The 14,486-nt window shown below is 40.1% G+C and overlaps 1 protein-coding gene across 1 annotated transcript in view; it reads right to left on the bottom strand.

The window, feature by feature from the left end:
* Positions 1-14,486, bottom strand: part of LOC122814215 (probable ATP-dependent DNA helicase HFM1) — an 880,891-nt gene that overhangs the window by 835,490 nt on the left and 30,915 nt on the right. The window contains exon 2 of the mRNA XM_044086816.1: positions 5,412-5,501. Within this exon, the coding sequence (XP_043942751.1) occupies positions 5,412-5,501 (90 nt within the window). The remainder of the gene's footprint in view (positions 1-5,411; positions 5,502-14,486) is intronic.

Genomic DNA, 14,486 nt, shown 5'->3' with positions numbered 1-14,486 from the left:
GACCACTGCCATGCATTTGGTGAACACTCTGGGGGCTGTAGTGAGACCAAAGGGCAGGGCTTGAGACTGGTAATGATTGGCTTCCAGCTGGAAGCACAGATGATCCCTGGATGGCCTGGCCATTTTTATGTGGTAGTACGCATCCTGGAGATCTATCGAGCACATCCAAATGTCTTTCCCTAAAAGGGGAAGTATCAACTGAAGCATGACCATCCGAAACTTCTCTTTCTTTACAGATTTGTTTAGCCTGCTGAAGTCCAATATAGGTCTCCAGTACCCTGTCTTTTTTTGAACTAAAAAGAATCTTGAGTAAGTTCCAGATCCTGTCTGGTCTCCTGGGACTGGTTAGAGGACTCTTTTTCTTAGGAACGTTTGGACCACTACTATTGCTTCTTCCCTGTAACTGGGTGGAACATCCAGGATTTTCCATGTTGGTGGAGGGGATGTGACGAATGGAATGAAGTATCCTCTGGAAATGATACTTTGTACCCAGTTGTCATTTGTTATTTTGAGCCAGGCATCTGGGTACAAAGATAAGCGACCCCTGACTGCCTCCAGAGCAGGACAGTTGGGTCTCCTTTCAGGAGTGCTGGTAGGGCTTCTCAAAGAAGTGATCTCTGTTGCCCTGGTTTTGCAGACCCCCTTTGCAGCGAGGGTGGCGTCTTTCATTATTACCCTCTCCTCTGCCCCTGGAGGGGAGTTCACCATGTGTGTCCTGAAAGGCTCCTTGGGCTTTTTGGAACCACATTTTCCCTCCCTTTTGACCCTTAGGATACAGTCTGGTAGGGGTGGAAAAACAGACTCTGACGGCAGACAGAGTCTTTCCTACTTGCTCACACCTGGTCAAAGTTTCCTTAACTTTGGGCCTGAAAAGGGATGAGCCATCAGAAGGGGTATTCACAATGGATGACTTGAAGGGCTCTGCGAAGGAACACAAGCGCATCCAGGAGTGCCTCCTAAGAGCAACTCCTGTACCTGCTGCCCTGCTCGTTCCATCAGCTGCTTAAGAAATGAGGGGCATGGACAAGTTGACAATGGAATTGAGGGTAGCAAGCTGGGAGGCAACTTTGTCTGTAGCTGCTGCAGCTACTGTAGCCTGAAGAGTATCTCCCAGCTCTTTAAGGAGATCTCTTTGAAGTCTCGTGAAATGGGTTAAGTAGTTTAGCGAATGGAGTGTAAAAGTTGCTGAACTAAACATGCTCTTCCCATATCTATCCATGATCCTGGAGACTCTGTTAGGAGGATGGATAGAAGAGGAAGTTTCTGACATTTCCTTTCTGGTGGCTGCCACCACCACCAACTGGCACACCTTTGGTCAAGAAGGATTTATTCTGAGGGAAGATATGAACTTATTAGGCCTCCTAGGGACAGCCTCCATAGTGTCTGGAGACTCCCACTCCCTTCTTGAGACCAGCTGCATAAGCTCATCGAAGGGCGGAGACACCCAAGAGGCGGAGGGCTGAGATCTGAAAGCCTTCAGGAGAACCGAATCGTCTTCACTAGAGTTTGTGGACTGCCACTCACCCCTCTGCCTAAGGATTTCAAGTATCTCTGCAAATGAGATATCCTTAGAGGGGGACCGTATGGACTCTTCTGATTCATCCAAGTCAGTATCAGATGTTAGGGACTCCTGAGGGGAGTCTAGCTGTTTCCTCTTACAAACTCTCTTCCTGGGAACTTCATCAGTGGGAGCTTCTGGTGAGGTCTCAGAAGAGCAAGGGTCACCCAATGGGGCTTCCTGAGGCTCTGGGTCTCTACGCTTGGCCAGGATCTGTGAAGCAGAAGCAGACACAGGCGCTTTAGGGGAGGAAAAAGCTAGACCTGAGGTCGAGGATGTCTTAGGAGACATAACTCTCCTCATGGCATTGAAGGCACCCCTGCTCCGATACATGGGAAACGACAGATCTGAGGAAACTGTCGATACCCCTGGCACTGGAACAGTGGGCTCTGAGCCAGATTTAGGAACTGAGCTCATCAAAGCCGAAGCCCCAAGAGGCAGAGTCGGAACCGACAAGTCAGTCTGACTATCCTCCCCGGACCCAACCAAAGAGTGTCGGCTCCTAGAGTCCTCAATCTGCACCGAGGAGGTCAGAGTGAATGGAGCCAAAGACACTGGAGCAGGCATCGGCTCTGAAGACTCCACAAGCAACAAGTCTGACTCCTCCAGCTCTGAAGGACCAGTATGGCTTGGAGGAGGAAAGGTTGTAGCTGATCAGCTCCGAAGCCAGTTGGGTTGGAGCCGATATAATTTTTGCAAAGGCCGGTGCCTGTACCAGCTTCTGCATCACACGATCCACATCCAGATTAGAAAGGCTAATAGAGGACTGAGATGAATGGACCGAAGGTGGTACCGATTGTAATAAAGGAGACTTAGGAATTTCAGATACCGGTTCCAGGACTGGGAACCGGCTCTGAAAAGACTGTCGGCTCAGATGTCTGTGGAGTCGAAGTAGAAGATTTCTTTGATTTTTTTGTCTTAGAAGACTTTGATGACTTACTGGATCCATCTTGGTCGCTCAAAGCTTCTTGGAAAGAGAGTTTCAACAAGCCTCTGTCTATCATCTGCCTCTATCAACTTCCTCTTTCTCTCCTGTAGGACTCTGGAGGAGAAATAATGGCATATAGAGCAGCTATCCTGTAAATGCAAAGCTCCTAAACAGTAAACACAATTGACATGGCTGTCAGTTACAGACATTTTTTGGCCACATTTGGGGCACTTTTTAAAGCCTGACTTGGGATGCTTATCTTGGTCAGCCATTATTGTATCAAACAGAGAATTGCTGTCAACTATAAAAAAAATTTTAACAGTAACCAACAATCAAAAGCCTTTTAGAAAATTCAGGCTAAGTCACACACAGACACAAATAATTATCTAAATATTAAAGTGACAGAAAAACTCTTGTCTAAAGCACACAATTTTAAATGCTAAGCAGACTATACTGTAAGAAAAAGATAGCTGCTATATAACAAACACTAAACTTTATCTAAATATTTTAAATACACTCTAATTAAATAAACCTTATCTAAAGTTTTTTTATAAGCTGTGACAAAAGGTCACTGACTAAGCACACTCTAAGTAGTAAGAAACTCTTTAAACTAGGCCTAAAAACAAAAGGCCAACTAGAAATTTAAAGTATACCAGGGAAAGGGAAATACAATATAGCTAAATACACTAATAAGCTATAAGAGCTTTATAAAACTATCTAAAACTATTTAAAACTATCTAGTTATCAATATAAGTAAGAAATATTCGAAAAAAATAAGGTTTTACTGGCCCGAGCTAGTGAGAACCTCCGATCTGTTGCAGCAGCAAACTAGATCTGAGGTAACTCTAGGTGCATCATGGGATAGGGACTTGGCCTTGAGCTATTTGAAGACCTCGAGCATTGCAATATGCTGACTCTGAGCCGTGGGATCAGCTCCAAACCCAGCAGTACGAATGAACGGTGAGATAGAACAACTTCGTATCATGACCTCTCTGGTCTGCTTGAATCACTTTTCATCTGGAGCCTACAGTCAGGTTTTGTTCACAATAAATGGAAGATGACTACAGTCATTCCCCTGCACAAAGAAGGTCCAACCACCAATGTGGGTAACTATAGGCCCATAAGTCTGACCAACCTCATATGTAAGGCCATATAAAGAATCATCATGGACATGATAAATGAGAACATAGGTAACCTATAAGCACTGGACTGATCACAGTTCAGCTTTTTTAAAGGAAGGTCATGCCTATTAAATCTGGTGGACTTCTTTGAGAGGGACACTAAAGCAATGGATAAGGGCAAGACTGTGCACACAGCTTACCTCAACCCAGCCAAGGCTTTTGATACAATAACCCACTTAGACATTATAGACAAGCTCACTAAATGAGGCATATACCCTTTTATCACCAGCTGGATAGCTGACTGGCTCAATGATGGGACCCAGGAGGTCAAAATAGGTGAGGCCACCTCCACCAAGAAACCAGTCAATAGTGGAGTCCCCCAGGGTTTGGCACTGGGCATCTATTTTTCTGAAGTGGAAGCAAATGCTGAAGGTTTATGGCTGACTAAGTTTGCAGATGATTGCAAGCAGGGGGTTATCATCAACTCCCCTGCAGACACTAGCATTCTTCAAGAAGGCTTATCTTTGACTAACAAATGGTGCCAAAGCCATGGTCTTAAACTCAATGCTTAGAAATGCATAATTGTACCGCTGGGAAGTCAACCATCCTGGCTAATTATCATGTTGATAATATGCCCATAAGAGTTGATCCAGTGGTCAGGGATCTGGGTACACACATAGTGAGTAACCGTACCTCTGACCAGCATGTAGTCACAGTAATCAGGAAATCCTTTTATGTTGCACAACTTATAAATAAGGATATGGTATCTATGTTCAAAGAGGTCACTATCCCACTGTACACTGCCCTTATCAGACCAATCATAGAGTACAATGCTTCATTCAGTATGCACCTGACCAGATATATGGAGTAATTACAGCGACCTCAGAGGTTCCTTACAAAAAGAATACAAGGCATAACAAAGCTGCCTTATGCACAGTGCATTAAAGCCCTTTTCCTCCACTCAGTCTCCTATAAATTGCTGAGGGGTGATCTATGCCTGGTTTATGAGGTATCTGCAAACCCCAAACGTATGAATCTCCTGCATATTCGTAAGTCAAACAGTACCAGAAAAACAAGGTTTAAGGTTCTGAATTTTGTTTGTGCCTTAAACAGGACATGTTGGAGAGACAGATATGTGTCCCAGAGACTGCCTCTCCTGTGTAACAGGCATCCCATCCATGTGAAGCTGAGTTTGTCTATTACCCAATTTAGGTGCAGCCTAGAACAGTGAATGGGGACTAGGAAATTTAGACCAGGCCTGATACCTATGTCCCTTATGGAAAGAGGTAGCTTACAAATGTCTGGTTGTCAATGTCCTATTTGGATACATGACGTCATTATTCTTTTGGGAAAACTTCTCTAGGCTTAGAAAGGCCCCCTGGGTTGTTAGCCTAGTAAAAATCTATGGAACTATGAATCTAAGTAGTTTTACCGCTTAAGAGAAAAAGCCTGCCCGCAATAATGCATGTTTGTACTAAATGTTTAGTATTATTACTGAGCTAAGCAGGTAAAAGGGAAGACTGAAGACCCACGGTAAGGAGTGCGTTTTTCATATTTGCTTTGGCATGGTAAGCAAGATTTCTGGTTGCTGCATAATGAACTAATCCTATAAAACCACACAAATCCTTCACAAATCACTAGACCAGGAAAACTTATTGAGACACACATTTCCACATGTAAGACAAAAACAGACACTAAATAGCATACTCAGTAAATTGCAATTAATTACTTATTTTGCAATATTAAAAATGATGAGCTACTTAGAATTTACAGGAGGTAAAAAAAGTAAAATACCATAACTTACAGCATTCATGGCCACATCTGTCCTTATTCTTGCACATGTGGTTACATATCCTTTTTCTGTCTTCTTTATAGACAATCTCTCTGGCAGTCTCTGTTTTATAACAAAGTCAGTTTAAATTAAATATTTAAATTCAGAAAGTTGTATGACTGCATGACTCATGGCAACTACTGTTTTTGATACAAATCATGGTCTTATACTAAATGCACTACATCTACAAAAAATATCAAACATCTTGGCCAGCCATACAATGTTATGCCCAGAATTCCATTATAAACATAGATATATATATATATATATATATATATATATATATATATATATATATATATATATCTCAAGTAAAAACCAACGGGAACCCACAAGACGAACGTTCCTTCACACAACAAATTAGTATAAAATCCAAAGAGTTCCACTAGTTGAAGGAACGACCAAGGCGACATACACTATAAGGAATATCAAAATAACTGAGATGCAAAGACTAAAAATAATGAACAAATTTATTTAAACGAGGTTAGCGCTTTCACAAACTTGCTTCATCAGACCTTTCAAACAAAAGAAATAAGAGGTCTATAAATACTCAAGCCAAAATTCAAAGCATCCAATCAAATATGATACATAATAATGCATCCATATTTCAAGATACATCAGATAAATAAAAACATCAAATACATGATGCAAGCACTGAAATAAATAAACACTATAAAAACTAAACAGAAAAATTACCTAACCATATATACAAAATAAGTAAGATCCTAAATCATAAGATACATAAAAATCATCATAAAAATCATTTAGGCACCCTCCTTTTCTTAAGTAGTGGTTCAATAGAAACACGTTCGTTAAGTCCCCTCCCTCTGTCAGCTCTGAGTAGGATCATCCAATTATTCTCTTTATACTCAGTATGATTACTAAGATCCCCACCTCTAATAGTGGGTTTAATAATATCAATGACCCTGAAAGAAAAAAACATGTTCTTGGCCATACTTCATAACATGTTTAGAAAGAGCATTATGCTCAGCCTTTCTACGTATGCAATAAAGATGTTCCCTTAAATGATCTCTTAGGGGCCTATTAGTTCCCCCTCCATAGGAAAAACAAATCATCCACAAGGAAAGTGTGTGTGTGTGTGTGTGTGTGTGTGTGTGTGTGTGTGTGTGTGTGTGTGTGTGTGTGTGTGTGTGTGTGTGTGTATGTGTGTGTGTGTGTGTGTGTGTGTGTGTGTGTGTGTGTGTGTGTGTGTGTGTGTGGTGGGGGTGTGAATGGTGTGGTCATTACTTCTTTAATTTTCCTCATAATCTAACCTCAGAGGTGTACACAGGTGGTTATTATAGCTTGTATTGGGGCTGGGGATAATGTAATCATTGATTCTTTTGCTTGTGTAGGGGCAGTGTACTGCCTAGGCACAACAAGTTGCAATACATTGCTGTGATCACTATTTTTCCCTTTCCTCACAATTACACATCAGGCACATATACAGATATCTTCTGTTGGAATGTAGAGATGAAGAGTGTGGGGGCATACTATGTATATGTATGACAACAATCCCTTGAAATGTATGACTGTGGCCATTTGAACCTCTACTTTTATCCCACTCTATCACCAGAGGGACAGACAAGTAATGATTATCTTCTTTTTTGGGGGAGGAGTAGAGAGGCAGGCATTATTCCCCAATAGGATGTAGTCATCCTCTCAAAGATTTGTCTTATTAGTTTATTGTGCTACTAGTTTGTCAGCTTTGAACATTAAGCATTGGACACAACTTCCTTGAAAGAAAAAAAAAATGACAGAAATTTGTTTCTTAACTCATGATTTTTGTTCAGGCCATCATTGGATCAAAAGGTTGGGAAATGCTCTGTAAAATGTACTTCAGACACCATATAACCCTATAGTTTCTGCATGCCTGGTGGTCCCAGGTGGTTCGTTTCTTAACTCATGATTTTTGTTCAGGCCATCATTGGATCAAAAAGTTGGGAAATGCTCTGTAAAATATACTTCAGACCCCATATAACCCTATAGTTTCTGCATGCCTGGTGGTCCCCAGACCCACCCCCTGCTTGATTTGACTATTTCCTACACAGTTATTATTATTGTGCTTTCTTGGCTAGGTAAGGTGTGTTGATAGGATGCAAGGAAAAGTAAAGTTGAATTTCAACACTGAATTTCTTCTTTTAATCACAATTTTCATTCAAGCCATCATTAAAGTGCACTTCAGAGCATATAGAAAGCCACAACTTCTAGAAAATGCAGAAGAGTAAGTCAAAATGTGATAAAAGAAAAAAAAAGTAATGTACATGATATGGGGAGCCCGGGATGGGTGAAAATGGGGCAAAAACTGGAGTGTGTGTGTGTGTGTGTGTGTGTGTGTGTGTGTGTGTGTGTGTGTGTGTGTGTGTGTGTGTGTGTGTGTGTGTGCATGCGCGCGCGAGTATGAGTGAAACAGTAGGCAGTGGGGGCCTACAACACCATTTTGCCTAAGGCCAGCTATGTACATAGGGCTGTTGTAATGTATCGTCATTGCAACTAAATGCCAGTTACTGTCAATGCCCTTCTATGAAGTGGGACAACATAGTGTGGTACACGGGTCTGCCAAACTATAACAGCATTGCAGCTACAGTTTAGTCTTTGTCCACTACCCAAAAAACTCTCTAGCATGAGCTAAAATATTGCTTAGGAGGGGTGGCACTGACAGAGTGATACTTAGACTGTATGTTTTCATGGGCCACCAATTTGATACTTGCTGGGGGGCCCCCAAAATGCTAACACCAACCCTGGATAGAATGCAGGATGCCTTTAGAGTGAGATTTTACAATAAAGCTATATCTCATGCTAACATAGCTAGTCTGCATAGGGGATATGATCTTGTCCTTCCTTGCTTGTTTATGTACCATATCACTGTAGTACTGCTGTAAACACCTGAAGAGGGTTCAGTGAGTTGAACACATTTATAAAAGCTAGTGTCTCTTTTATGTTAATGTATTTTGGTCTGTCTTTCTTATTCCAAAGCTCCTGCACTTTTATACCAATTGACACTGCTCCCCAACCAGAGTCTGAGGTATCTCTAGTGACTGACTTCTTTGGAGCAGGAGAGGAGAATGGAAGATCTGGATTCTGAGAAATCTGATGTCTCCCCAAAACGAATTCCCTTTTCACACATCCGAGAACTGAGATTTGAAAAGACGGGTCTATATTAAATCAGGGAACATTTAAAATAGTGAAGGCTGATTTATCGACCCTTCAAAAGAGGAAAGCTTGAAATCCTAAAGATGCGGAACAGCGATTTTTTTCCCCAGGGAAACAAATCGCTGGGTTGTTTTCAGGACTTTTCCATTTCCTCCACTGTGCTGCAATCTCGGAGTTGGTATATTTAAGTAGGATGTGTGTGTGGGGGGCACCGCTCCCCACATCAGGGGGTGTGGGGGGCAAAGCCCCCCACTTTATTTAGTGTTTTGAATTTTTTTTTTTTTGTGTGTGGAACAGCAATTTTTTTTCCTTGGGACAAAATTGCTGTTCTGTGTCTTCGGGACTTCAAGCTTTCACTTTTAAAGGGTCGATAAATCAGCATTCGCTATTTTAAGCATTCACTGACTTAATATAGACCCAAAAAGACTATGGGTGTTGATGCTGGAACCAAAGATATTTCAGACACCATGGTATCTTTCTCATGTGGAGTCTTGCAAGAGGTATCATGAGAATCATGGAAGGCATGAGACCCAGAATCCTTAGATATTCCTTCACTAAGACAGAAATCTAAGTAGAAAATCCCTTGAATAGATCTAAATATCAATCTACTTTTTCCTGTAGAAGAAAAGCTCTTTGCTCTTAAGTGTCTTGCAGGCTCCCAAGAAACACAGTCCTGTGAGATGGAGTCAGAAAAGACTTTTGAATGGGCTTTTGGAATCCCAGCTTGTATAGGCAATTCCTGACACCTTGACAAAGGCTCAGCAAAGATAAGGGAGTTGTCTAATTATGGATGAGTGTGGATGCCCTGTAGGGTGCAATGAGCTATCACAGGAACTAGACACTTTGTGAATACCCACTCTCTGTGAAGTCAGAGGAAGCAGTCACCATTGATTGGGACTGGAGTCACAAACTATATCTGGGTTTCCTAAGCAGTTTTTCTAGCATTTTTTCAGACAGCCATGAAAGCAGGTGACATCTCTGAGGGCCGCAAGGCAGACCTAAAGACCTCCTGGAGTCCCCTCTGTGAGGAGGGTGCAGGGTTAGTAGAGCAGATCACCTCCCCACTGCCACACTAACACTCTCTAATCTTAGGGTCATCTTAGAGGATGTGGGGGAGTTGGCAATCATCCACTGGAATTTGTCAGTGCTTAGGTTTAAATTGGGCTTTTTTGGGTCTATTCAGGGGATGGTTGTCTGAAAAGGATAAAGACCCTCTCAGTGAAGGAGAATTTTTGTGAGGCTTCAGAGGGGCTGCATACCCTCTACCCTACTGAAGTATATTTGTATGGAAAGCAGGCCTCCAGGGCAGGTTTCAGTAGTCGAACAAGTCAGCACTGGGGGTAGAATTGTATGACATCAAGGGAAAACATGGCATCAAAGAATCTTGGTTCATCGTTGCCCTTGCTTTTGCAAATTGCCTCAACTTTGACAGTACTGGGAAAGAATAATGCAGAGCCAGGTATGCTAGCAATGACACCAGCACTGACAAGGCCAGCCCCAGTAACTTGACCCCTAGCATCAGTATCAAAGCACAATTAGCATTGAGTGAATAAATGCTGATATTGCCAATGTTGGAGCCATTCCTGGAACTAGAAGCATTGATGCTGTGTAAAATGGAATCAAATTTGTCACCAAAATATAAGTAAAAAGAATTACTACAGCAACCATGATGTAAAAATCCAATATAATGAAACAACTGACTAGATGGACAGCACAATATTATACACACTTTATTAAAACAAAAATCAAGCTTCTCTCTAGCGCCTCGACTTTGTTTTTACAGAGTATAATGTTTCATTGTAAAACACTTTATTATATATACCAAAACCACTAATTGCATCATAAAACAACTAAACAATTAAACAATTAAATAAAAAATCTGCAATTATATTCATTATTAAGACCTTTAGGGACATAGTATCAAATTTAAGAATAAACATTGACTCCTTCTTAAGGAGTTTGCACTTAATATCAATTACATCATAAAAATTATAATGAATCTGTTCCAAAACAGTAGCTTGTAGACCCTCAACCTCCCCATTATGATAATCTCAAAAATGAATAGCTGTAGGACTTTCCACTTTTCCTTTTTTTAATATCCTTCACATGTTCCTTAAACCGAGTTGAAAAGGTTATTTTACTTTCCCCTATGTAAAATTTCCTGCATGGGCACCTTAAAGCATAAATTATCCCCTTACTATCACAACTATAACTACCTTGAATCTTAAACCTCATACCATTAATGATTGTAAAACTATTAACTACATAAGGGCAACAAGTACATTTTCAACAAGAAATTGTGCCTTTAGGTGTTATTGTCTGACCATAATTCACAATTGACATACAAAATTTGCTATGGTCTAAAATATCACTAAGATTCCTACCATGTTTGTATGAAATTCTCTGTTGATCTTCTAATAAAAAAATTCAAGTCTTTATGTTGCATTAAAATGCCCCAGAAATATTTAACCAGATTAATCAATGTATTTGACAACAATGTAAATCTTGTAACAAAATAAATAGGTTCCTTGGTCCTTCCATCATTATTATTATTTTTTACCTGAACCTCTTTAACCCTGTAGTAATCATACCTCTAATTAAAATTCCCACACACCTTCTGTTGACATTCCCATAGCAAGTCCTTGCTATACCCTCTTTCATAAAACATATGTGCAGCTACATCCAGTTCCTGCCTAAATTCTCTATCTTCGCTACATAGCCTTTTTAACCACAAAAACTCTCTATATGGAAGAGCTTTAAGAGTACGAGGAGGGTGGCGGCTGTGTCCATGCAAGGAATGGTATCCATTCTCAAATTTCCTAAGTACTCTTGTTTTGATCCTTGTGTTCAAAATACCCTCCATCACAATATCCAAAAAAAAAAAAAACAACTTTAGTGCCTATTTGTAAACCATCAAAATTCAAATTAAATCTGTTGCTGTCTAAAACTTCTAAAAAACAATCAACATGATCTAATCCAGTAATCTAACTGATGCTGTGCAAAATGGAATAAATTTTGTCACCGAAACATAAGTAAGAAGAACTGTTAACTGTAACTTACTTATAATAAATGGTTGGATTCATTCACTAAATAATAAAATAGAATTATGGAATGGGTAGTTAAGACTGTATTTTATAAATTAAATTAATTAGAATGTTGCCACAAATTTGTTACAGAGGAAATGAAATGTGTCTTTCATCAAATTGTTTGAGGACCTGAGTAGCAGATGGGCCAAACAAAACCTCTTTGTCTAAAGCTAAATTTAAAATTTCAGACTTTACCTCATCAGCAAACATATAGGTATGTACCCGTGCTTATCTCCTCAACACTGCAGAAATAGCAGCAGCCCTAGAGACAGTATCTGTACAATCGTACACACTCTTCAGTGTGTGTTTCAAAAACTGAGACAGATTAGAAACAATGGGATTTAGATAGGAACTACCTTCTGTAATAATAATAACAACAATAATAATTCCCTCAAACTGTCTACTCAAAACAGAATAAGCTTCCACATGTGCACCTGATAATTAAGAATTCTAAACGCCAAAGTGGAAAAAGAAAATATTCTCTTACCAAATCTGTCCAATACCTTTCCTTCATTATCCACAGGGGAAGGAGTGGTAGAAACTATTAGTCTATTCCCAACTGGTGAAGTTGCAGAAATAACTGCTGGATCCACCCTAAGGTGAGAGAACAAATTTTGTTAGTCTGAGGAACTTACAGGCAGCATTAAATACTTTTACCAAGGCTGACAAAACAGGAGATATGGGAGTGGAATGAGGTATATCTACTTGTAACATATCTTAATATTGCCTCACTTCAGGGGAACATCCACTTGTTCCCACAAAAACACTTAATTCATTCTGGATATTGTCTGAGAAAATGAAAATTCCTCCAAGGAGGATGGTGTGGACCGTTTCCTCTGAATCAGGGAACTGAGCTTGGGAATCTGCAAGAGAAGAAGCCCGGCCTCTGTCTATATCAGAATCCTGTGACAAATTTTCCTCAGGAATTTCTTTACTAAAATCCCTCAGATAATGATTTCTGAGTGTCACGATTAACTGCATGCCTGTAATAACTGTCTAGCTATGGTAAAAATCATCTTTTTCAAACAGACACCATGTCTTCAGGTGAACAGTGTATAACCTTTTTTTTTCTCCTTTTTTTTTTTTGTAGATAAAACCTTGGCTGATTACTAACTTGGAGAAGGCATGTCTGCCTTAGCAGAGGTTTATTTCCCCAGATACTCTGTGATTCATCTCCCAGAGTGAGGATGGTTTTCCCATGCTCGGATCAGACACTGAAACACCCGAAGAGGACATGACTGATCCCTTTCTCAAAAAAATAAATAAATAAATAAAGTTTGCACAAATAGTGCATATTTGCACAAAAATCACCATCGCTGACAGGAAACCTCCAATATTCATAAATAACACCTGGTTTCTTAAAGGGGAAATACAGTTTAAAGCCCCCCCTAAAAAAAAACATTTTTTTAAATGGGCAACACATCTGTAAAGAAAGGTTTTCAACTGGGGACATATCTGCCAGAAACAAAGCTAGAAGCCAATGATTGCTCCTGTGAAGCCTCTGAACTGCTTCTTCTCAAGGTGGCAAAAAGTACTGACAAAATCTTCACTGCCACTGCAGATTTCCTTCCACAGGGATGTCCAATCAGAAGTCAGAGTGAAGGTGAAGGTGTGTGAGAGAGACAGAGCTTTTTGAAACTGTTTGGTTGTTATGTCCTGGGCAGGACACAACCCATTATACTCTAAAAGCAGCTGCAACAGTGGGAATGATGAACATCCAAAATGAACTCAGAAGTCCTTCCTGTCTTATTAGTGTGCCTAACATTGCAGGCATAGTTTAATGTTGAAGGTGGTTTAATTTCTGCTATAATTCAGAGTCCAAGAACAGACTGGGACTTCTGGAAAAGCATTTATGTTCCCTATTTGAATATGACTTTAAGAAATCAATAGAAGTATAATATATTCAAAAAACTCAAATTCTTCTTTGAAGCACACATAAATCTCAGCACAGTTACTCCCTATAATTTCATGAAAGGCAGGGATTCTGAATCTGAACAGTTTCTTGTATGATGAGAATGACAGCAGTTTTGAGATAGACATCACTAAGTGCTTCTTTAATGACTGAATAGTCGTATTGGAGGAAATGTGTCACTGTCGAGTGAAACAGAATTATTTTACAGATTTTTTAGGAGGCAACCTTGATAAGGCTGGCTAGTATGCCACCTAACTCCAAGTACATACAAACCTAGCAGCAGTGAGAGATATTTATCTGAGCAATATGCAATTAGTTCTATGGGCTTTAATGGGGCTCCATGATTAAATAACAAAAGAACGGCCACCAGCTTCTGCTACAATGACTCAAAATAACAGAACCCTATTCATGAAATCAGAATATCCAGCCAGCTATAAAATTAAAAGTTACGTACTCACTATAACTAGGGATCTGTGTTGTCCATTTTCATTCTTCCTTAACGAATGCAATACAGATCCGATCCTCGGATCAGACTCGGCTGCATACTTCAGACTTTGGACCAAACTCTTGAGCTCCTCCCTCTTCCCATAATGCCCTAGTCCATTCCTAGTATTATAGATAGAGTTTGTTGCCACAACATCCCTATTTAATAAGTTACAGAATGGGCTAAATAAAAAGAATAGGGCTCAAACCTGGAACTAAAGGTTCCAGTAAGAAAACCGAAAGCTGAGGAAGAATGAAAATGGACAACACAGATGCCTAGTTATGATGAGTACATAACTTTTGCTAATATTGTAATGGGGTGGTGGGAAGCCATTTTTCTTAGTGAATTGTATGTTGAATTTCAGATTCACTATTTTAAAAGGTTTGTGGATGACCTTTTTTATTGTAGAAGAG

This window comes from Protopterus annectens, chromosome 10.part0 (assembly GCF_019279795.1).
Source record: "Protopterus annectens isolate FY-2018-M chromosome 10.part0, PAN1.0, whole genome shotgun sequence".
Taxonomy (NCBI): Eukaryota; Metazoa; Chordata; order Ceratodontiformes; family Protopteridae; genus Protopterus; species Protopterus annectens.
This window is presented reverse-complemented; position numbering and strand designations above follow the sequence as displayed.